General features: G+C 37.0%; 1 protein-coding gene across 4 annotated transcripts in view; it reads left to right on the top strand.

Moving 5' to 3' along the window:
* The window catches only part of HACD4 (3-hydroxyacyl-CoA dehydratase 4), an 807,943-nt gene that overhangs the window by 19,353 nt on the left and 766,381 nt on the right, over nucleotides 1–22,209 (top strand). Inside the window, exons 6-7 of one of the 4 annotated variants that reach the window (XM_060155134.1) lie at nucleotides 1,091–1,216; nucleotides 2,112–3,280. The exons of 2 other annotated variants lie outside the window; for them this stretch is intronic. In XM_060155134.1, the coding sequence (XP_060011117.1) occupies nucleotides 1,091–1,216; nucleotides 2,112–2,194 (209 nt within the window). In that variant the 3' untranslated portion in view covers nucleotides 2,195–3,280. Of the gene's footprint in view, nucleotides 1–1,090; nucleotides 1,217–2,111; nucleotides 3,281–22,209 lie in introns of those variants that run through there. One more of the 4 variants, XM_060155136.1, reaches the window with a different exon arrangement.

Genomic DNA, 22,209 nt, shown 5'->3' with positions numbered 1-22,209 from the left:
ATATTCATAATCAAATCAACTATACTAATAAAATGCCAGAGACTTAGGTGCTGCCCATGGAAATCTTAGATGGCATGCTTTAGTGTCAGTTGCAGACTCTGTGCCGATTCCACTGTCTGGTTCTAACAGCTGTGGGTGCCTGAGTTTTCCTCTGTCTTTTTAAAAAAAGAAATTAAAAAATAATAATTTTAGACTCACGATAAGTTGCAAAAACAGTGCATTGTTTCCATGTACCTTCGCTCAGTTACCCTGATGAGAACATCTCATATAACCATAGTACATTATCATTTTATTCCATGAAATGTTATACAAAGTCTATACATGGGACACAATTTCATAGAATGTCCATCTCTTTTTATTTGACATGAGCCTCCTCCCTCAAAATAATTTAGGCCAGCATTTCTCACATGATTCCTCAGAATTTTTATTAAGTACTGCTGGGATGGGGAGGAAGAAAGAGCTATTCCAAGACCAGTTAAGCTGAGGAAATGGGTGAAACCAGTTTCTTTATTGCAGAACTTGACAGAATCTCTGCTATACCAATGCGTGTTATGAAACTCCAAGAGGAGAATATAATGAAGCATTTTCCATGTTCATTCGTCTGTAACCCCTACTTGTGGCTAAGAGGACAGGTATTTTGAGATACAATTTTTGGTACAAACTACTATGTATAAAATAAATAAGCTGCAAGGATATATTATACAGGACAGGGAATATAGCCGATATTTTATATTAACTATAAATGGAGTATAGCCTTTAAAAATTGTGAATCACTCTGTTGTACACTGGAAGCTTATATTGTACATCAACTATACCTCAGTAAAAAAAAGAAACACTGTAAACTATTTTTGTGTAGGCATAATAAAGTAAAAAATGGACAAAATTCAACAAATCACACTGCTATAATGGCCTTGCCAATCTGATCAGCGGATTTCTATATCAAACTATAGCTTTGGCAAAAGGATTCAGCAATTATCACAAAATGGTCGTTATCAAATTCAGAATATCCTTCAACTATGCATACATATATACACATCTCTGTTGCAAGTTAAGGAGGGAAACCTTCATGATTCCTTTTTTCTTTAAACAGCATTTGCCATCTATCAGTCACTGCCTTATTTTGAATCATTTGGCACTTACTCCACAAAGCTGCCCTTTGACTTATCCATCTATTTCCCATATGTGCTGAAAATATATCTCATGATGCTCCTTATAGGTAAGTGGCTTTTCTGTTTTGTTTCGTTTTTGCATTCTTTCTGTGCTTTTTGGTTTGTGCTGCCATCTACCTTAGTAGAAAGGTCTATAAACATGGGAGAGATTGAAAAAGAAGGCTGACATGACGAACTAGACCTTGTTAGTAAAATATTTAGAAGTTATAATGCTTTTTGCAGGTCATCATGAGATCAAATATATCACTGTTTGCAGTGTATGAACAAAAACAGTTTTACTAGCAGAAAATGTAACTGCTTTGTGTATGAAATATAAAAGTTTTCACGACAAACACAAGCATCTACAAAGAAAATCTAGATGTTAAACTAAGTGAACTTGGCTATTTCTGGATTTCCCATTTATATCTGTTTTGTTTCCTGTTTGCTTGCCCTTATGTGCTAGCATTTTCTAGCAGGCAAGTGGGAGTAGGTGCTAAAGGCTCAAGAAAAATATATAGGACAAAAACTTACAGTTGAGAAAATCTAATCAATTAATTAATTTGTCCAGAAAATTGGGAAACAGACTTCTGTTGTTAAATTTTAGTTTCTCCAGCTCTAACCTTCACAAGTCCTTAAGGTAATTATTACCTCTAGAAGATAACAACTATCAGGTATGTAAGAACAACACATAAAAGAGAAGACAAATGTAAAACTTTAGGGGAAGTGGAGAGAGCTAAAGAAAAGTTCCTTCCTTGCAATAAACAGAACAGTAAGGTGGAGGAGTTTGCTTTACTTCTCCTTCTGCAGAAAATCTGGACACTCTTTAAGTATTCCTTCTTTGAGTTTCCTTTGCAAGTGCCTTCTCCCTGGACTCCAGGCAGCACTCTGTATTTCAAAACCATGGTTCTTTCCACAGAGATGTTTAATCAGTCTTAATTTTTGCCATTTCTTTCTCCACATCAGGTATGTATTTTACCTATAGTCATCTTTACTCAGAAAGAAGAGATGTCGTCAGAGTCTTTCCCATTAAAAAGAAGAAAATGTGAAGCATGGCACTCTGATGTGACATAATAAAGGAGAGGCTGTGGATTCAGCTGCAGTAAACACAACACAGGTGGAAAAATACCTAGTATTTCATAAAAATCCATGACATGCAATAATTGCTCTCCTCCCCAAAACTCTTGACATATACAGCAGTCTGTGTTTCTTACATGTTGTTTTTAATATGAATACTCTTCATGACCTGTTTCACCAAAGCTGTGAATTTTACACAAGTTAAGTTTATATTGTGTGAAACCTGATTATTTTCCTGTAAGGTTAATGAGAAATAGGATTTTAACTGGAGTAGATTCTGTTAAACCAAGAAACCAAAGTTGTTAACCTAAATTACCTCTATTTACATATATTTCTTTTCACTTCTGAGTTCCCAAGCAGCAGCTGATCTGTGGGAGGGGAGTGATGTGTAATATGTTCTGTATTTTTCTAGAATAACTTATTTTATAGACAGATGTCCCTGTCCCCAGACCCACCTTAAACATTAGACACACTTAGAAATTTAAACATTTTTCCAAACCCTGAAAGAGTATTTGTTAATACTACACAAGTTATTTGGACTTTGATGGTTTAAAAGAGAGCCCTGAGGAAAACAGAATAGACCTTCGTTTTCACAAATAATGCCCCATATTCCTTTTTAAAAAAATCTAATCAAGCCATATACATACCTTAAAGGAGATAAAAGGTACAAAAATATAGTAAATCATTTAAATAAGGCAAGAAAATTGAGAACCAGTGATGCTTCAGATTATTTATTACTGAATTATTATTGCTAATTGCTATAAATCATATATAAGTCATCACTTCTACTTTTGAAAAATGCTCCTTCCTTTGAAGTTCTAAAATATATGTGAATAATTGACTAATAGAATAATTTCTGTACCTTCAGTATATCATTCACTTTTCTTGAGAGAATTATAGAATCTCATTATCCAGTAAGTATATAAAAAGGGTACTAAATATTTTGTGACAATAAGAACCAGGTAATGGAAATGTAATTATAAAAGATGGGTAATCTTATTTCCACTAAATAAAATATATGAAAAGAAACAATTGAGTATTAATAAAGATAGTTGATATCTTTATAAAGTTAATATATTTGGAACTTTAAAATAAGTATTAAAATCATCCTTTTAAGCTGTACATTTTATTTTGCTTTTGTTTTTATTGAAGTATAGTTGACTTACAATATTATGTTAGTTCAAGTGTACAGCATAGTGATTCAGTATTTTTGAAGATTATATGCCATTATAGCTTGTTATAAGATAATGGGTATAATTCCCTGTGCTATAGAGTATATCCTTTTTGCTTAACTATTTTATATATAGTAGTTTGTATCTGTTAATCCCATACCCTTAATTTGTCCCTTCTTCCATGCCTCTCCTCTTTGGTAACCACAAGTTTGTTTCCTATGCCTGTGAGTCTATTTCTGTTTTGCATATACATTCATTTGTATTATTTGTTAGATTCCACATATAAGTGATATCATAGTGTTTGTCTTTCTCTGTCTGACTTACGTCAGTAAGTATAATATTCTCCAGGTCCATACACGTTGCTGCAAGTGGTAGAATTTCATTCTTTTATGGTTAAGTAATAGTCCATTTTATATGTATAGTGCATCTTCTTAATCATTTGTTGGTGGGCATTTGGGTTGCTTCCATGTCTTGGCTATTGTAAATAGTGCTGCCTGCTATGAACATTGGGGTGCATGTATTTTTTCGATTTAGTGTTTTCGTTTTTTCTGGATATATACACAAGAGTGGAATTGCTGGGTCATGTGGTAGTTCTATTTTTAATTTTTCTAAGGAACCTCCATACTCTTTTCTATAGTGGCTGCACCAATTTGCATTCCTACCAATAGTGTTTGAGGGGTTCCCTTTTCTCCACATCCTTGCCAACATTTGTTACTTGTAGACTTTTTGATGATGACCATTCTGACTGGTGTGAGGTGATGTCTCATTGTGGTTTTGATTTGCATTTCTCTAATAAGTAGTGATGTTGAGCATCTTTTCGTGTGCCTGTTAGTCATCTGTATGTCTTCTTAGAAAAACCTCTATTCAAGTCCTGCCAATTTTTTGATTGGATTGTTTTTTGGGATGTTGAGTTGTATGAGCTGTTTGTATATTTTGGATATTGACCCCTTGTCAGTCACATCATTTGCAAATATTTCCTCCCATTGAGTAGGTTGTCTTTTCATTTTGTTGATGGTTTCCTTTCCTGTGCAAAAGCCTTTAAGTTTAATTAGGTCCCATTTGTTTATTTTTGCTTTTGTTTTCTTTGCTTTAGGAGAAAGCAAAAAATATTGCTATGATTTATGTCAAAGAGTGTTCCGCCTATGTTTTCTTCTAGGAGTTTTATGGTTTCCAGTCTTACGTTTAGGTCTTTAATCCATTTTGAGCTTATTTTTGTAATGGTGTGAGGAAATGTTCTAATCTCATTGTTTTACATGTAGCTGTCCATTTTCTCCAGCACCACTTATTAAAGAGAGTGTCTTTTCTCCACTGTATATTCTTGCCTCCTTTGTCATAGATTAATTGACCATAACTGCATGGGTTTATGTCTGGGTTCTCTGTTCTGTCCATTGATCTGTGTGTCATTTTTGTGCCAGTACCATGAGTTTTTTTTTTTTTTACATCTTTATTGGGGTATAATTGCTTTACAATGGTGTGTTAGTTTCTGCTTTATAACAAAGTGAATCAGTTATACATATACATATGTTCCCATATTTCTTCCCTCTTGCATCTCCCTCCCTCCCAACCTCCCTATCCCACCCCTCTAGGTGGTCACAAAGCACCGAGCTGATCTCCCTGTGCTATGGGGCTGCTTTCCACTAGCTATCTATTTTATGTTTGGTAGTGTATGTATGTCCATGCCTCTCTCCTGCTTTGTCACAGGTTACCCTTCCGCCTCCCCATATCCTTAAGTTCATTCTCTAGTAGGTCTGTGTCTTTATTCCTGTCTTACCCCTGTGTTCTTCATGACATTATTTTTCTCTTCTTAAATTCCATATATATGTGTTAGCATATGGTATTTGTCTTTCTCTTTCTGACTTAATTCACTCTGTATGACAGACTCTAGGTCCAACCACCTCATTACAAATAGCTCAATTTCGTTTCCTTTTATGGCTGAGTAATATTCCATTGTATATATGTGCCACATCTTCTTTATCCATTCATCCCATGATGGACACTTAGGTTGTTTCCATCTCCGGGCTGTTGTAAATAGAGCTGCAATGAACATTTTGGTATGTGACTCTTTTTGAATTATGGTTTTCTCAGGGGATATGCCCAGTAGTGGGATTGCTGGGTCATATGGTAGTTCTATTTGTAGTTTTTTAAGGAACCTCCATAATGTTCTCCATAGTGGCTGTACCAATTCACATTCCCACCAGCAGTGCAGGAGTGTTCCCTTTTCTCCACACCCTCTCCAGCATTTATTGTTTCTAGAGTTTTTGATGATGGCCATTCTTACTGGTGTAAGATGATATCTCATTGTAGTTTTGATTTGCATTTCTCTAATGATTAATGATGTTGAGCATTAATGATTAATGATGTTGAGCATACTTATACATTTTGGAGATTAATCCTTTGTCAGTTGCTTTACTTGCAAATATTTTCTCCCATTCTGAGGGTTGTCTTTTGGTCTTGTTTATGGTTTCCGTTTCTGTGCAAAAGCTTTTAAGTTTCATTAGGTCCCATTTGTTTATTTTTGTTTTTATTTCCCTTTCTCTAGGAGGTGGGTCAAAAAGGATCTTGCTGTGATTTATGTCATAGAGTGTTCTGCGTATGTTTTCCTCTAAGAGTTTGATAGTTTCTGGCCTTACATTTAGGTCTTTAATCCATTTTGAGCTTATTTTTGTGTATGGTGTTAGGGAGTGATCTAATCTCATACTTTTACATGTACCTGTCCAGTTATCCCAGCACCACTTATTGAAGAGGTTGTCCTTTCTCCACTGTACATTCCTACCTCCTTTATCAAAGATAAGGTGACCATATATGCATGGGTTTATCTCTGGGCTTTCTATTCTGTTCCATTGATCTATCTTTCTGTTTTTGTGCCAGTACCATACTGTCTTGATTACTGTAGCTTTGTAGTATAGTCTGAAGTCAGGGAGCCTGATTCCTCCAGCTCCGTTTTTCGTTCTCAAGATTGCTTTGGCTATTCTTGGTCTTTTGTGTTTCCATACAAATTGTGAAATTTTTTGTTCTAGTTCTGTGAAAAATGCCAGTGGTAGTTTGATAGGGATTGCATTGAATCTGTAGATTGCTTTGGGTAGTAGGGTCATTTTCACAATGTTGATTCTTCCAAGAACATGGTATATCTCTCCATCTATTTGTATCATATTTAATTTCTTTAATCAGTGTCTTATAATTTTCTGCATAGAGGTCTTTTGTCTCCTTAGGTAGGTTTATTCCTAGATATTTTATTCATTTTGTTGCAGTGGTAAATGGGAGTGTTTTCTTGATTTCACTTTCAGAGTTTTCATCATTAGTGTATAGGAATGCCAGAGATTTCTGTGCATTAATTTTGTATCCTGCTACTTTACCAAATTCATTGATTAGCTCTAGTAGTTTTCTGGTAGCATCTTTAGGATTCTCTATGTATAGTATCATGTCATCTGCAAACAGTGACAGCTTTACTTCTTCTCTTCCGATTTGGATTCCTTTTATTTCCTTTTCTTCTCTGATTGCTGTGGCTAAAACTTCCAAAACTATGTTGAATAAGAGTGGTGAGAGTGGACAACCTTGTCTTGTTCCTGATCTTAGTGGAAATGCTTTCAGTTTTTCACCATTGAGGACGATGTTGGCTGTGGGTTTGTCATATATGGCCTTTATTATGTTGAGGAAAGTTCCCTCTATGCCTACTTTCTGCAGGGTTTTTATCATAAATGGGTGTTGAATTTTGTTGAAAGCTTTCTCTGCATCTATTGAGATGATCATATGGTTTTGCTCCTTCAATTTGTTAATATGGTGTATTAGGTCGATTGATTTGCGTATATTGCAGAATCCTTGCATTCCTGGAGTAAACCCCATTGGATCATGGTGTATGATCCTTTTAATGTGCTGTTTGATTCTGTTTGCTAGTATTTTGTTAAGGATTTTTGCATCTATGTTCATCAGTGATATTGGCCTGTAGTTTTCTTTCTTTGTGACGTCCTTGTCTGGTTTTGGTATCAGGGTGATGGTGGCCTCATAGAAAGCATTTGGGAGTGTTCCTCCCTCTGCTATATTTTGGAAGAGTTTGAGAAGGATAGGTGTTAGCTCTTGTCTAAATGTTTGATAGAATTGGCCTGTGAAGCCATCTGGTCCTGGGCTTTTGTTTGTTGGAAGATTTTTAATCACAGTCTTAATTTCAGTGCTTGTGATTGATCTGTTCATATTTTCTATTTCTTCCTGATTCAGTCTTGGCAGGTTGTGCATTTTTAAGAATTTGTCCATTTCTTCCAGGTTGTCCATTTTATTGTCATAGAGTTGCTTGTAGTAATCTCTCATGATTTTTTGTATTTCTGCAGTGTCAGTTGTTACTTCTCCTTTTTCACTTCTAATTGTATTGATTTGAGTCTTCTCCCTTTTTTTCTTGATGAGTCTGGCTAATGGTTTATCAATTTTGTTTATCTTCTCAAAGAACCAGCTTTTAGTCTTATTGATCTTTGCTATCGTTTCCTTCATTTCTTTTTCATTTATTTCTGATCTGATCTTTATGGTTTCTTTCCTTCTGCTAACTTTGGGGGTTTTTTGTTCTTCTTTCTCTAATTGCTTTAGGTGCAAGGTTAGGTTGTTTATTCGAGATGTTTCCTGTTTCTTAAGGTAGGATTGTATTGCTATAAACTTCCCTCTTAGAACTGCTTTTGCTGCATCCCATAGGTTTTGGGTCGTCGTGTCTCCATTGTCATTTGTTTCTAGGTATTTTTTAATTTCCTCATTGATTTCTTCAGTGATCACTTCGTTATTAAGTAGTGTATTGTTTATCCTCCATGTGAGTGTTTGTGTTTTTTACAGATCTTTTCCTGTAATTGATATCTAGTCTCCTAGCGTTGTGGTTGGAAAAGATACTTTATACAATTTCAATTTTCTTAAATTTACCAAGGCTTGATTTGTGACCCAAGATATGATCTATCCTGGAGAATGTTCCATGAGCACTTGAGAAAAATGTGTATTCTGTTGTTTTTGGATGGAATGTCCTATAACTATATATCAATTAAGTCCGTCTTGTTTAATGTATCATTTAAAGCTTGTGTTTCCTTATTTATTTTCATTTTGGATGATCTGTCCATTGGTGAAAGTGGGGTGTTAAAGTCCCCTATTATGAATGTGTTACTGTCGATTTCCCCTTTTCTGGCTGTTAGTATTTGCCTTATGTATTGAGGTGCCCCTATATTGGGTGCATAAATATTTACAATTGTTATATCTTCTTCTTGGATCGATCCCTTGATCATTATGTAGTGTCTTTGTCTCTTATAATAGTCTTTATTTTAAAGTCTATTTTGTCTGATATGAGAATTGCTACTCCAGCTTTCTTTTGGTTTCCAATTGCATGGATTATCTTTTTCCATCCCCTCACTTTCAGTCTGTTTGTGTTTCTAGGTCTGAAGTGGGTCTCTTGTAGACAGCATATATATGGGTCTTGTTTTTGTATGCATTCAGCCAATCTGTGTCTTTTGGTGGGAGCATTTAGTCCATTTACATTTAAGGTAATTATCGATATGTATGTTCCTATTCCAATTTTCTTAATTGTTTTGGGTTCGTTATTGTAGGTCTTTTCTTTCTCTTGTGTTGTTTGCCTTGAGAAGTTCCTTTAGCATTTGTTGTAAAGCTGGTTTGGTGGTGCTGAACTCTCTCAGCTTTTGCTTGTCTGTAAAGGTTTTAATTTCTCCATCAAATCTGAATGAGATCCTTGCTGGGTAGAGTAATCTTGGTTGCAGGTTTTTCTCCTTCATCACTTTAAATATGTCCTGCCAGTCCCTTCTGGCTTGCAGAGTTTCTGCTGAAAGATCAGCTGTTAACCTTATGGGGATTCCCTTGTATGTTATTTGTTGTTTTTCTCTTGCTGCTTTTAATATGTTTTCTTTTTATTTAATTTTTGACAGTTTGATTAGTATGTGTCTTGGTATATTTCTCCTTGGATTTATCCTGTATGGGACTCTCTGTGCTTCCTGGACTTGATTAACTATTTCCTTTCCCATATTAGGGAAGTTTTCAGCTATAATCTCTTCAAATATTTTCTCAGTCCCTTTCTGTTTCTCTTCTTCTTCTGGAACCCTTATAATTCGAATGTTGGTGCGTTTAATGTTGTCCCAGAGGTCTCTGAGACTGTCCTCAGTTCTTTTCATTCTTTTTTCTTTATTCTGCTCTGCAGTAGTTATTTCCACTATTTTATCTTCCAGGTCACTTATCTGTTCTTCCGCCTCAGTTATTCTGCTATTGATCCCATCTAGAGTATTTTTCATTTCATTTATTGTGGTGTTCATCATTGCTTGTTTCATCTTTAGTTCTTGTATGTCCTTGTTAAATGTTTCTTGCATTTCCTCTCTTCTATTTCCAAGATTTTGGATCATCTTTATTATCATTATTCTGAATTCTTTTTCCAGTAGACTGTCTATTTGCTCTTCATTTGTTAGGTTTGGTGGGTTTTTATCTTGCTCCTTCATCTGCTGTGTGTTTTTCTGTCTTCTCATTTTGCTTATCTTACTGTGTTTGGGGTCTCCTTTTTTCAGGCTGCAGGTTCATAGTTCCCGTTGTTTGTGGTGTCTGTCCCCAATGGCTAAGGTTGGTTCAGTGGGTTGTGTAGGCTTCCTGGTGGAGGGGACTAGTGCCTGTGTTCTGGTGGATGAGGCTGGATCTTGTGTTTCTGGTGGGCAGGTCCACGTCTGGTGGTGTGTTTTAGGGTGTCTGTGAACTTATTATGATTTTAGGCAGCCTCTCTGCTAATGGGTGGGGTTGTGTTCCTGTCTTGCTAGTTGTTTGGCATAGGGTGTCCAGCACTGTAGCTTGCTGGTCGTTGAGTGAAGCTGGGTACTGGTGTTGAGATGGAGATCTCTGGGAGATTTTCGCTGTTTGATATTATGTGGAGCTGGGAGGTCTCTTGTTGACCAGTGTCCTGAAGTTGGCTCTCCCACGTCAGAGGCACAGCACTGACTCCTGGCTGCAGCACCAAGAGTCTTTCATCCACATGGCTCAGAATAAAAGGGAGAAAAAGTAGAAAGGAAGAAAGAAAGAGAGAGAGAGAGAGAGAGAAAGAAAGAGAGGGAGGGAGGGAGGAAGGAAGGAGGGAAGGAAAGAAAGAAAGAAAAAAAAGTAAAAGATAAAATGAAGATAAAATAAAGTTATTAAAATAAAAAAAAGAATTAAGAAAAACATTTTTTTTAAAGAAAAAACAAACAAAAAAACCCAAAAAAACAAAAACAAAAAAACGGATGGATCGAATCCTAGGACAAATGGTGGAAGCAAAGCTATACAGACAAAATCTCACACAGAAGCATACACATACACACTCACAAAAAGAGAAGAAGGGGAAAAAATAATAAATCTTGCTCTCAAAGTCCACCTCCTCAATTTTGGATGATTCGTTGTCTATTCATGTATTCCACAGATGCAGGGTACATCAAGTTGATTGTGGAGCTTTAATCCGCTGCTTCTGAGGCTGCTGGGAGAGATTTCCCTTTCTCTTCTTTGTTCTCACAGCTCCTGGGGCTCAGCTTTGGATTTGGCCCTGCCTGTGTGTGCATGTAGGTCTCTGGAGGGTGTCTGTTCTTCGCTCAGACAGGATGGGGTTAAAGGAGCAGCTTCTTTGGGGACTCTGGCTCACTCAGGCCAGGGGGAGGGAGGGGTACGGAGTGCGGGGTGAGCCTGCGGCGGCAGAGGCCAACATGACGTTGCACCAGCCTGAGGCGCGCTGTGCTTCCCCTTCTCCCGGGGAAGTTGTCCCTGGATCCCGGGACCCTGGCAGTGGCAGGATGCACAGGCTTCCCGGAAGGGAGGTGTGGAGAGTGACCTGTGCTCGCACACAGGCTTCTTGGTGGAGGCAGCAGCAGCCTTAGCGTCCTGTGCCCATCTCTGAGGTCCGCACTTTTAGCCGCGGCTTGCGCCCGTCTCTGGAGCTCCTTTAAGCAGCACTCTTAATCCCCTCTCCTTGCACACCAGGAAACAAGGAGGGAAGAAAAAGTCTCTTGCCTCTTTGGCAGGTCCAGACTTTTCCCCAGACTCCCTTCTGGCTAGCCGTGGTGCACTAACCCTCTGCAGGCTGTGTTCACACCGCCAACCCCAGTCCTCTCCCTGCACTCTGACAGAAGCCCGAGCCTCAGCTCCCAGACCCTCCCACCCCAGAGGGTGAGCAGAGAAGCCTCTCGGGCTGGTGAGTGCCGGTCAGCACTGATCCTCTGTGCGGGAATCTCTCCGCTTTGCCCTCCGCACCCCTGTTGCTGTGCTCTCCTCCATGGCTCCGAAGCTTTCCCTCTCCGCCACCTGCAGTCTCTGCCTGCGAAGGGGCTTCCTAGTGTGTGGAAACCTTTCCTTCTTCACAGCTCCCTCCCACTGGTGCAGGTCCCACCCCTACCCTTTTGTCTCTGTTTATTCTTTTTCCTTTTGCCCTACCCAGGTACGTGGGGACTTTCTTGCCTTTTGGGAGGTCTGAGGTCTTCTGCCAGCGTTCAGTAGGTGTTCTGTAGGAGTTCCAAGTGTAGATGTATTTCCGGTGTATCTGTGGAGGGGAAGGTGATCTCTGCGTCTTACTCTTCCACCATCTTCCCCTCGTCCCCCATGATGTTTTGATTATTGGACCTTTGTAGTATAGTCCGAAGTCCTGTGGGGTGATACCTCCGGCTTTGTTTTATTCCTCAATATTGCTTTGGCAATTTGGGGTCTTTTGTCGTTCCATATTAATTTTAGGATTATTTGTTCTAGTTGCGTGAAAAATGTTATGGGTATTTTGATAGGGATTACATTAAATCTGTAGATTGCTTTGGGTGGTATGGCCATTTTAACAATATTAATTCTTCTAATGTGAGAGTACAGGATATCTTTGTATTTCTTTGTATCATCTTCATTTTCCTTCATCAGTATTTTATAGTTTTCAGAGTATAGGTCTTTCACCTCCTTGGTTAAATTTATTCCTAGGTGTTTTTCTTTTTGATGCGATTTTAAACAGGATTATTGTTTTTGCTCTCTTTCTCATGGTTCATTATTGGTGTATAGAAAAGCAACAGATTTTTGTATATTAATCTTGTATCCTGCAACTTTACTGAATTCATTTATTCTAACAGTTTTTTGGTGGAGACTTAAGGGTTTTCTATGTATATAGTATGTCATCTATAAATAGTGACAGTTTTACTTCTTTCTTTACAATTTGGTTGCTTTTTATTTCTTTTTCTTGTCTGATTGCTGTGGCTAGGAATTCCAATACTATGTTAAATAGAAGCAATGAGAGTGGGCATCCTTTTCTTGTTCCTGAGTTTAAAAGGAATACTTGCAGCTTTTCACCATTGAGTATTACAATGGCTGTGGGTTTCTTGTAAATGACCTTTACTATGCTGAGATGTTTCCTCTGTACCCACTTTGGTGAGAGTGTGTATTGAGAATGGTTGTTGAATTTTGTCAAATGCCTTTTCTGTGTCTATTGAGATGATCATGTGATTTTTATCTTTCCTTTTTTTTAATATGGTGTGTCACATTGATTTGCATATGTTGAAACATCCTTGTGACCCTGGAAAAATCCACCTTGATCATGGTATATGATTCTTTCTAGGTATTGTTGGGTTTGGTTTGCTAATTCTGCTTTGTTGTGGATTTTTGCATCTATATTCATCAAATATATTGGCCTGTAATTTTCTCTGTTTCTTTTTGTAGTGTCCTTGGTTTTGATATCAAGGTAATGATGGACTCATAGAATGAATTTGAGAGTGTTCCCTCCTCTTCAATTTTTTGGAATAGTTCGAGAAAGAGCAGTATTAGTTCTTCTTTATGTGTTTGGTAAAATTCCCCTGGGAAACGGTCTGGTCCTGTACTTTCGTTTGCTGGGAGGTTTTTTTAATTACATATCCAATTTCACTTCTAGTGATAGGTCTGTCAGATTGTCTGTTTATCCTTGCCTCAGTCTTGGCAAGCTGTATGTTTTTAGAAATTTGTCCATTTCTCCTAGGTTGTCCAATTTGTTGGCATATAACTGTTCATAGTATTCTCTTATGATTTTTTTTGTATGTCTGTGATATGGGCTGTTATTTCTCCTCTTTCATTTTTTATTTTGTTTATTAGGTCCTCTGTCTTTTCTTCTTGGTGAGCCTGGCTTAAAGGTTTATTAATTTTGTTTATCTTTTCACAAAACCAGCTCTTGGTTTAATTGATCTTTTCTATTTTTTTTAACTTCTATTTTATTTATTTCCTCTCTGATCTTTATTATTTCCTTCCTTCTGTTGACTTTAGGCTTTGTTCTTCTTTTTCTAATTCTTTTAGGTGGCAGGTTAGGTTGTTTATTTGAGATTTTCCTTAGTTCTGGAGGAAGGCCTGTATTGTTATGAACTTCCCTCTGAGATCTGCTTTTGCTGCATCCCATAGATTTTGTAAAGTTGTGTTTTCATTTATGTTTGTCTCAAAGTATTTTCTGATTTCCTCTTTGATTTCATTGTTGACCCATTGGTTTTTTAGTAACATGTTGTTTAGTCTCCACATCTTTGTTCTTTTCTCATTTTTCTTTCTGTAGTTAATTTTTAGTTTCATACTGTTGTGGTCAGAAAAAATGCTTGATATAATTTTTATTCTCTTAAATTTGTTAAAGCTTGTTTTGTGATGTAGTATGTGATCCATCCTGGGGACTGTTCCTTGTGCACTTGAAAAGAATATGTGTTCTACTTTCTTCAGATGTAATGTCCTGTAGATATCAGTTAAGTGCAACAGTCTATTGTGTCATTTAAGACCTCTGTTGCCTTATTGATTTTCTGTCTGGATGATCTGTTTATTGATGTCAGTGAGGTATTAAAATCTCCTACTATTATTGCGTTACTGTTAATTTCTCCCTTTATGTCTGTTAGTATTTACTTTATATATTTAGGTGCTCTTGTATTGGGTACGTATATGTCAGTGAATGTAATATCCTCTTTCTGTATTGATCCCTTTATCATTATATAATGCCCTTCTTGATCTTTTGTTATAGCTTTGTTTTAAAGTCTATTTTGTCTGGTATGAGTATTGTTCCCCCTGCTTTCTTGTCATTTCTGTTTGCATGAAATACCTTTTTTCATTCCCTCACTTTGAGTTTGCGTGTGTCTTTCACCCTGAAGTGAGTCTCTTGTAGGCAGCATATAGAAAGGTCTTATTTTTTATTCATTCAGCCACCCTGTGTATTTTGATCAGAGCATTTAGTCCATTGACATTTAAAGTAATTATTGATAGGTATGTACTTATGGACATTTTATTACTTTTTTCCAGTTGTTTTTGTAGTTCTTCTCTGTTCATTTCCTTTTGTTTCTCCCATTGTGGTTGGATAATTTTCTTTTGTAGTGTGCTTAAGTTCCTTTCTGTTTGGTTTTTGTGTATCTTTGGTAGGTTTTTGATTTGTGGGTACTATGGGTTCATTTATGTTGACTCATAATTATATCTACTTACTTTAAACTGATAGTCATTTAAGTTCAAACACATTCTAAAAGATCTACATATTATACTCCCCTCTCCCACATTTTGTGTTTTTGAAGCCATATTTTACATCTTCATGCTTATCCCTTTACTGTTTATTGTAGTTATAATTGCCTTTACAAATTTTTAGTTTTTAATCTACATACTGACTTATTTAAGTGATCTTCAGTCCTTATTATATATTTGCCTTCCTTATTGGGATTTTCCTTTTCTTATATATTCTTACTTCTTTTCCATTTAGAGTAGACCCTTCACATTTCATTTAAGGTGGGTTTAGTATTGCTGAATTCTTTTAATTTCTGCTTGTCTGAGAAGTTCTTCATCTCTCCTGTTCTAAATGATAATCTTGCTGGGTAGAGAATCCTAGGTTGCAGGTTTTTCCCCTTTCAGGGCTTTGAATGTATCATGCCACTCCCTTCTGGCCTACAGAGTTTCTGCAGAGAAATCAGCTGATAGCCTTATTGGGGTTCCCTTGTATATGACTCTGTTTTTCTCTTGCTGCCTTTAGAATTCTTCCTTTAACTTTTGCCATTTTAATTATGTCTTGGTGTGAGTCTGTTGGGGTTCTTCTTGTTTGGGACCCTTTGTGATTCCTGTACAAGGATATCTGTTTCCTTCTTTAGGTTTGGGAAGTTTTCAGCAGTAATTTCTTTAAATATGTTTTTGATCCCCTTCTCTCTCTCTTCTTTTTCTGGAACCTCTGTAATGTGAATGTTGGCACTTTTTATGTTATCCCATAGATCTTGTGTGTTGCTTTGGTTTTTTTTCATTTGTCTTTCTGTCTGCTGTTCTGACTGGGTGATTTCCATTACTCTATCTTCCAGGTCACATATGCGTTCTTGTGTCATTTAGTCTGAGATTCAGTGCTTCTAGAGTGCTTTATCAAAAATAGGTAATTGAATTATTTATTTTTGATTGGATTTTTGATTGGGTCTTCTGTGTAGTTTCTAGTTCCTTGTTAAAATGATCTGTGCTTAGATCAATTCTCTTTCCTAATTCAGTTATCATTTTTATTACCAATGTTTTCAACTCACTGTGGTAGACTGATTATCTCTGTTTCATTATTTTTTCAGGGCTTTTTCAATTGAGTGTAGTTCCTCTTCCATTTCACTTAGCTATCTGTCTCTATGAATTTTGGTGGAACATTTACATATTATGGTCTTAAAGGGGCGTTTTTATGTGGGAGTGTCCCTAAATAGACTGTGTGTGCCCAGTGTCTTTGGTGTGGACACCAGTCACATCTTTCCTCAGGGTGTGCTTGTCACTATCAGCTTGGTAGGGTGTGTGGCTGGTGTTGAAGGAACTAGAGTCTGTGCAGGGTGTAAGACAGGACTTCCTCTCTGCTCATTGGCCTATCACGGGCAGGGTCTGCTCCCAAGTTGCTACAGCAGAAGCCCTAAGGGTTGGGCCTGAGCTGGTTCTGTTCTCTTTAAATGTTGTGTTTTTCCTTCTCCCTCCACTGGGGCCTTTGCCCCAAAGGAGGGGAGTGCTGAAATAAGTTGGGCTTATGTGCATACAGAGGTACAATGCACTACCTGTGTATGTGTCTCTGGCTCTGCTCAGACACAGCCCAAGGTGGCATCTTTTCCCCTCTTGTGGTAGTCCCAGATCTAGTGCTATGTTGTGGCATGGTGTGGGCAGTGTCAGAGCATTTGTTCAGCTGGACTGGGAATCATGGTGTCTTGGTCACAGGAATTCTAGCAGCTGCACTGCTGTCAGAAGCCTGGGCTTCTGGGGTGCTGTTTGAGTCAGCACCAACAATGGCTGCTGCTGTACCACCTGGACCTCATCCCATGCCCCCCAGTTCACTTCTGCATCCCTAGGTTGAGTCTTTTCCCAGGAACTGGCTGCCCTAGATCCAGTGCCAAGTTGTGTTGTGGAGTGGGTGCTACCTCACCACACTCCCCCCTCAGCTTGGACTGGGGAGTGTGGTGAGATCGCAACTACTAAGGCAGACCTCTCTTAGCTCTGTCTGTTGGCAAGCCAGCCCCTGTGCACTCCTCACGAGTGGAGTCTAGGCCTCTCCAGCTTTTCTATCTGTCCTAGCATTTCTCCAAGCAGCCAAGTGGGCTTGTATCCTCCATGTAGGACCCCAGGATTGGGACGCCCAGTTGTGGCTCTTCCATCTTACTCCCAAAGGTGAGTGTCTGCCTGTGTAATCTCCATTTTCCTCTTAGTCCCCTCCCAGGGGCATAGGTCTCAACCCAATGTTTTTCTTCCCATTCTACCCAATTATGTAAGTATCTCTTGCAGCCTTGATTGTATAGGAGTTTTTCTGCCAGTTTCCAGTTAGTTTTGCATGAGAATTGTTCTACATATAGAGGTATTTTTGATGTGTTTTAGTGGAGGGAGGTGAGCTCCACATCCTCTTACTCCACCATCTTGGTCCCCGTTGTCTATTTCACTTTTAATGTTGCTTATTTCATGCCTAAATTTAAAAAAAACGAAAGCTTTAGTGGGTAAAGAGAACAGAACCCCTTTGCAAACTTTAGATGACTTAGTCTAGCTTCCTTCCAATAAAGATGGCTACCTACATTGCTGAAATATATGATTATACATGAAATATATCTCACTAAAATGAAGAGAAAGAAGTAGAAACACTAAACTTTATGGGGTCATTATAAGAAATTAAAATTTCATTACTAAGTAATAACTTAACTTTTTAAACCAGGTTACCTTAAGAATCTTCCTGCTTCTTGAGGTAGAAAACCAAAATAAACAGTAAATTTATAATTTTGGTAATTTTGGAGTAGAGATGATGATTCACAATAATTTGAGATATGTGCAACAATTGTAACATTAAAAAATCTGTGATTTCGTTTGGTGGCAGAGTCCCAATTGTTATTATTACTGTGGCTGGTTGACTGTATTCATTATTGAAAGAAATACATTCTGATAGAGATTGGTGAAAATAAGAATGCAATTCCTTTTCTCCCTCAAGTTCGTGTTCTCCAGATTAAGAAGCTGAGACAGTAAACATCTAGTTAATCGGGTGTTACCCAGATTGCAAAGCTGATGTCTTTGGCTATCTTTTTTAACCATGTCCACCAATTCTTCATTTCATTTTGTTCAGTGTCATCAAAGGCTTACTTTCTGAAATCTAATTAATATAGATGAAATATGAACCATTAGATATTTGGAAAGCATGAGACATAACTTTTTAAATTATCTGTCTCTGGAGTTTCAAATGCCAAGTTGCATTGCCTGAAGTTCCAAGTTACGCTAGCTAAGGAATACTGATTACATCAGCAGTGCTTCTGGTGCTGAGAAAAAAGAAAGAGTAAAACTGAACTGAATCAAAACTGCTTTGGAGAATTTATTTCATCACTCAGCAGAAGTCTAGCTAAGAATACAAGTAGAACACACAAGTAATATCATCAGAGTCAATGAGATTTTCCTTTAAGAAGGTACTTGAATGAAAACCAATAACTAGCACTTCAAAACACATCTGTTCGGTATAGATGTGTTTTATTTTACTCCAGTATGCTTTTCGGGAAACATTCTTATCTTCGTCTTAGATTTTCATTCAATTAAAAGGTTAACCTTAGTAGAATGAGTTGGTTCCTAGTCGGCTGTATACACATGCCTATGAAGAAACTTATTTTGTGCCTGCAGTATGTCAGGCACAGAGCAACATTATAGAACCTTTACCAGGCTTCTTGTATACAAGTTTGTTGTCAAAAAATGTACCATGTCTCACTGAGCTCCCTAAGATAAGTTAACTTTTTTCGTTTGTTTTTCAACTACATCTGCCTATCTTGAGCAGATTATCACTTACAAGAATCTGCATTTCTTTCAAAAGTTGAAGGAGATAATAACATCTGTTTCTCCAGAGAAAGAATCTTACATTTATTTAAATTTATGTACAGAGAAAACACAGTCACATTTTATTTTATTGTGCTGACGTATTAAAGTGACTTAAAATTAAAAGCTATCTCCCCTTTCCCTAACAACTTCCTCTCATTGGTTTATTTTTTGCTTTGAAAACATCATGTGTTCCTTTGTTCAGATAATTTTTACTTTCTTCTTCTGGGTCTAAGTGATAAGCTGATTTTGATATGGCACTTTTCTCCAGGGCAGTTTTTCTAAGTAATTCCAGGGAGCAACAGTCACAGAATTAACAAGAGTGCCTATTTAGAATCCAGATTCCTGGGCTCCACTAAAGAGCTATTGAATCAGAAGCTTTGGTAATTAGCTCAGGAGCCTGCATTTTGACAGGCTCCTCAAATGAGCCTCATTTTCACTACAGTTTGACAACCACTGCTTTTGAGTATAAAGTATTTCAGCTTTGGACAGAAAACTGCTAATAAGAACTATTTATATAAAAGCCACCATACAATATAGTTCTCTGTAGAACTGAGATAATGGCATTCATTTTTTCTTATATTTATATAGTTTTAAACCTACTAAATAGGAATTATTAACAAATTAGTCTATCTTTGCTAAGTGTAGCTGGAATTTTAAATCTCATCTTAAAAAAGGTTCCAGTCAATTCTATATGAAAATCCACTAGTAAAAATATGCTTTAATTCATCAGATAGATGTAGGCATCCATTGTGTACTTACTTTGTGGTATTCAGCTGAACCATGGGGTCCTGTGATACATAATGTGTTTTGGAGGTAAGAGCACTCTTGTTATTGTCGTTATTGTTATTGAAGTACAGTTAATGTACACTCTCAGGTAAACAATATAGTGATTTACAGTTTTTAAAGGTTGTATTCCACTTACAGTTATAAAACACTGACTATATTGCCTGTGTTGTACAATATATCCTTATAGCTTACTTATTTTATACATAGTAATTTGTACCTCTTAATTCCCTACCCCTATCTTGCCCCTCCCCCTTCCCCTCTCCCCACTGGTAACCACTAGTTTGTTTATCTGTGAGTCTGTTTCTTTTTTGTTATATTCACTATTTTATTTTTTAGATTATATATATAAGTGATATTATACAGTATTTCTTTCTCTGACTTATTTTTAAAAAATATTTATTTAATTTATTTTGGCTGTGTTGGTCTTCATTGTGGTGTGCAGGCTTCTCTTTAGTTGTGGTGCACATGCTCCAGGGCACGTGGGCTCTGTAGTTTTTGTGGCACATGGGCTCTCTCATTGAAGCACGCAAGCTCAGTAGTTGTGGCGCATGGGCTTAGTTGCCCCGTGGCATGTGGGATCTTAGTTCCCCAACCGGGGATCAAACCTGGGTCCCCTGCATTGGAAGGCAGATTCTTTACCACTGGACCACCAAGGAAGTCCCGCTGACTTATTTCACTTAGCCTAAAACCCTCCAGGTCCATCCATGTTGTTGCAAATGGCAAAATTTCATTGTTTCTTTCAATGTTTCTTCATTGTTTCTTATCTCTGTATAGAATTCCATTGTGTTTGTGTGTGTGTATATATATATATGTAGATGTATATATATGTATATATACTGCATCTTCTTTATCCATTCATCTGTTGTTGGATACTTAGGTTGCTTCCATATTTTGGCAATCATAAATAATGCTGCTTTGAACATTGGGATGCATGAATCTTTTTGAATTAGTGTTTTCGTTTTTTGGGGGATAAATACCCTAGAGTGGAATTGCTGGGTCATATGACAGTTCTATTTTTAGATATACTGTTTTCTACAGTGATGCACCAATTTACATTCTCACAAAGAGTGAGAATGAGGGTGTCCCTTTTCTCCACATCCTTGCCAATATTTGTTTGTATTCTTTTCGATGATAGCCATTCTGACAGATGTGAAGTGATATCTCATTGTGGTTTTAATTTGCATTTCCCTGATGATTAATGATATCGAGCATCTTTTCATGTACCTGTTGCCCCTGTGTATGTCTTCTTTGGAAAAATGTCTATTTAAGTTTTCTGCCCATTTTTAATCATATTTTTTTTGATGTTGAGTTGTATAAGCTGTTTATATATTTTGGATATTAACCCCTTATCGGTCATATAATTTTCGAATATTTTCTCCCATTCCGTCAGTTGTCTTTTCGTTTTATCAATGGTTTCCTTTGCTGTGTGGAAGCTTTTAAGTTTAATTAGGTCCCATTTACTTATTTTTGCTTTTGTTTTCTTTGCTTTAGGAGACAGATCCAAAAAAATATTGCTACAATTTATCTCAAAGAGTGTTCTGTCTATGTTTTCTTCTAGGAGTTTATGGTTTCCAATCTTACGTTTAGGTCTTTAATCAATTTTGAGCTCATTTTTGTAATAGTGTGAGGAAATGTTCTAATCTCATTGTTTTTACATGTTGCTGTCCAGTTTTCCCAGCACCACTTATTGAGCAGACTGTCTTTTCTTCATTGTGTATGCTTGCCTTCCTTGTCATAGATTAATTGACTGTAAGTACATTAATTTTTTTCTGGGCTCTGTATTCTGTTCCATTGATCTGTGTGTCTGTTTTTGTGCCAGTGCCATACTGTTTTGATGTCTGTAGCTTTGTACTATAGTCTGAAGTTAGGGTGTGAGATTCCTGCAGTTCTGTTCTTCTTTATCAAGACTGTTTTGACAATTCGGGGCCTTTTGTGTTTCTGTACAAATTTTAAAATTATTCTATTTCTGTGAAAAATGTCATGGATATTTTGATAGGGATTGCACTGAACTGTAGATTTCCTTGGGTGGGTAGTATGGTCATTTTAACAATATTAATTTTTCCAAAACATGAACACAATATATCTTTCCATCTGTTTGTGTCATCTTCAATCTCTTCATCAGTGTCTTACAGTTTTCCAAGGTCTTTTATGATACTTGCTTAGGGAGATTTATTCCTAGGTATTTTATTCCTTTTGATATGATTATAAATGGGATTGTTTCCTTAATTTCTCTTTCTGATAGTTCATTGTTAGTGTAGAGAAAAGCAACCAATTTCTGTATATTAATTTTGTATCCTGTAACTTTACCATATTCATTGATGAGCTCTAGTAGTTTTTTGATGGTGTCTTTAGGATTTTCTGTGTATAGCATCATGTCACCTGCAAATAGTGAGTTTTGCTTCTTTTCCAAGTTGGATTCCTTTTATTTCTTTTTCTTGTATGATTGCTATGGGTAAATTGCCAATACTATGTTGAATAAAAGTGGTGAGTGGGCATCCTTCTTCCTGATCTTAGAGGAAATGCTTTCTGCTTTTCACTGTTGAGTATGATGTTAGCTGTGGGTTTGTTGTATATGGCCTTTATTATGTTGACATATGTTCTCCTTGTGCCACCTTTCTGGAGAGTTTTTATCATAAATAGATGCTGGATTTTTAAAATGCGTTTTCTTCATCTACTGAGATGATCATGTGGCTTTTATTGTTCAATTTGTTAATGTGTGTCACATTGATTGATTTGCAGATATTGAAAAATCCTTGCATCAAGTGGGTTAAATCCCACTTGGTCATGGTGTATGA

The sequence above is a fragment of the Lagenorhynchus albirostris genome, chromosome 7, assembly GCF_949774975.1.
Source record: "Lagenorhynchus albirostris chromosome 7, mLagAlb1.1, whole genome shotgun sequence".
NCBI classification, from domain to species: Eukaryota; Metazoa; Chordata; class Mammalia; order Artiodactyla; family Delphinidae; genus Lagenorhynchus; species Lagenorhynchus albirostris.
Note: the sequence above shows the minus strand (reverse complement) of the source record. Positions and strands in the feature narration are given on the sequence as shown.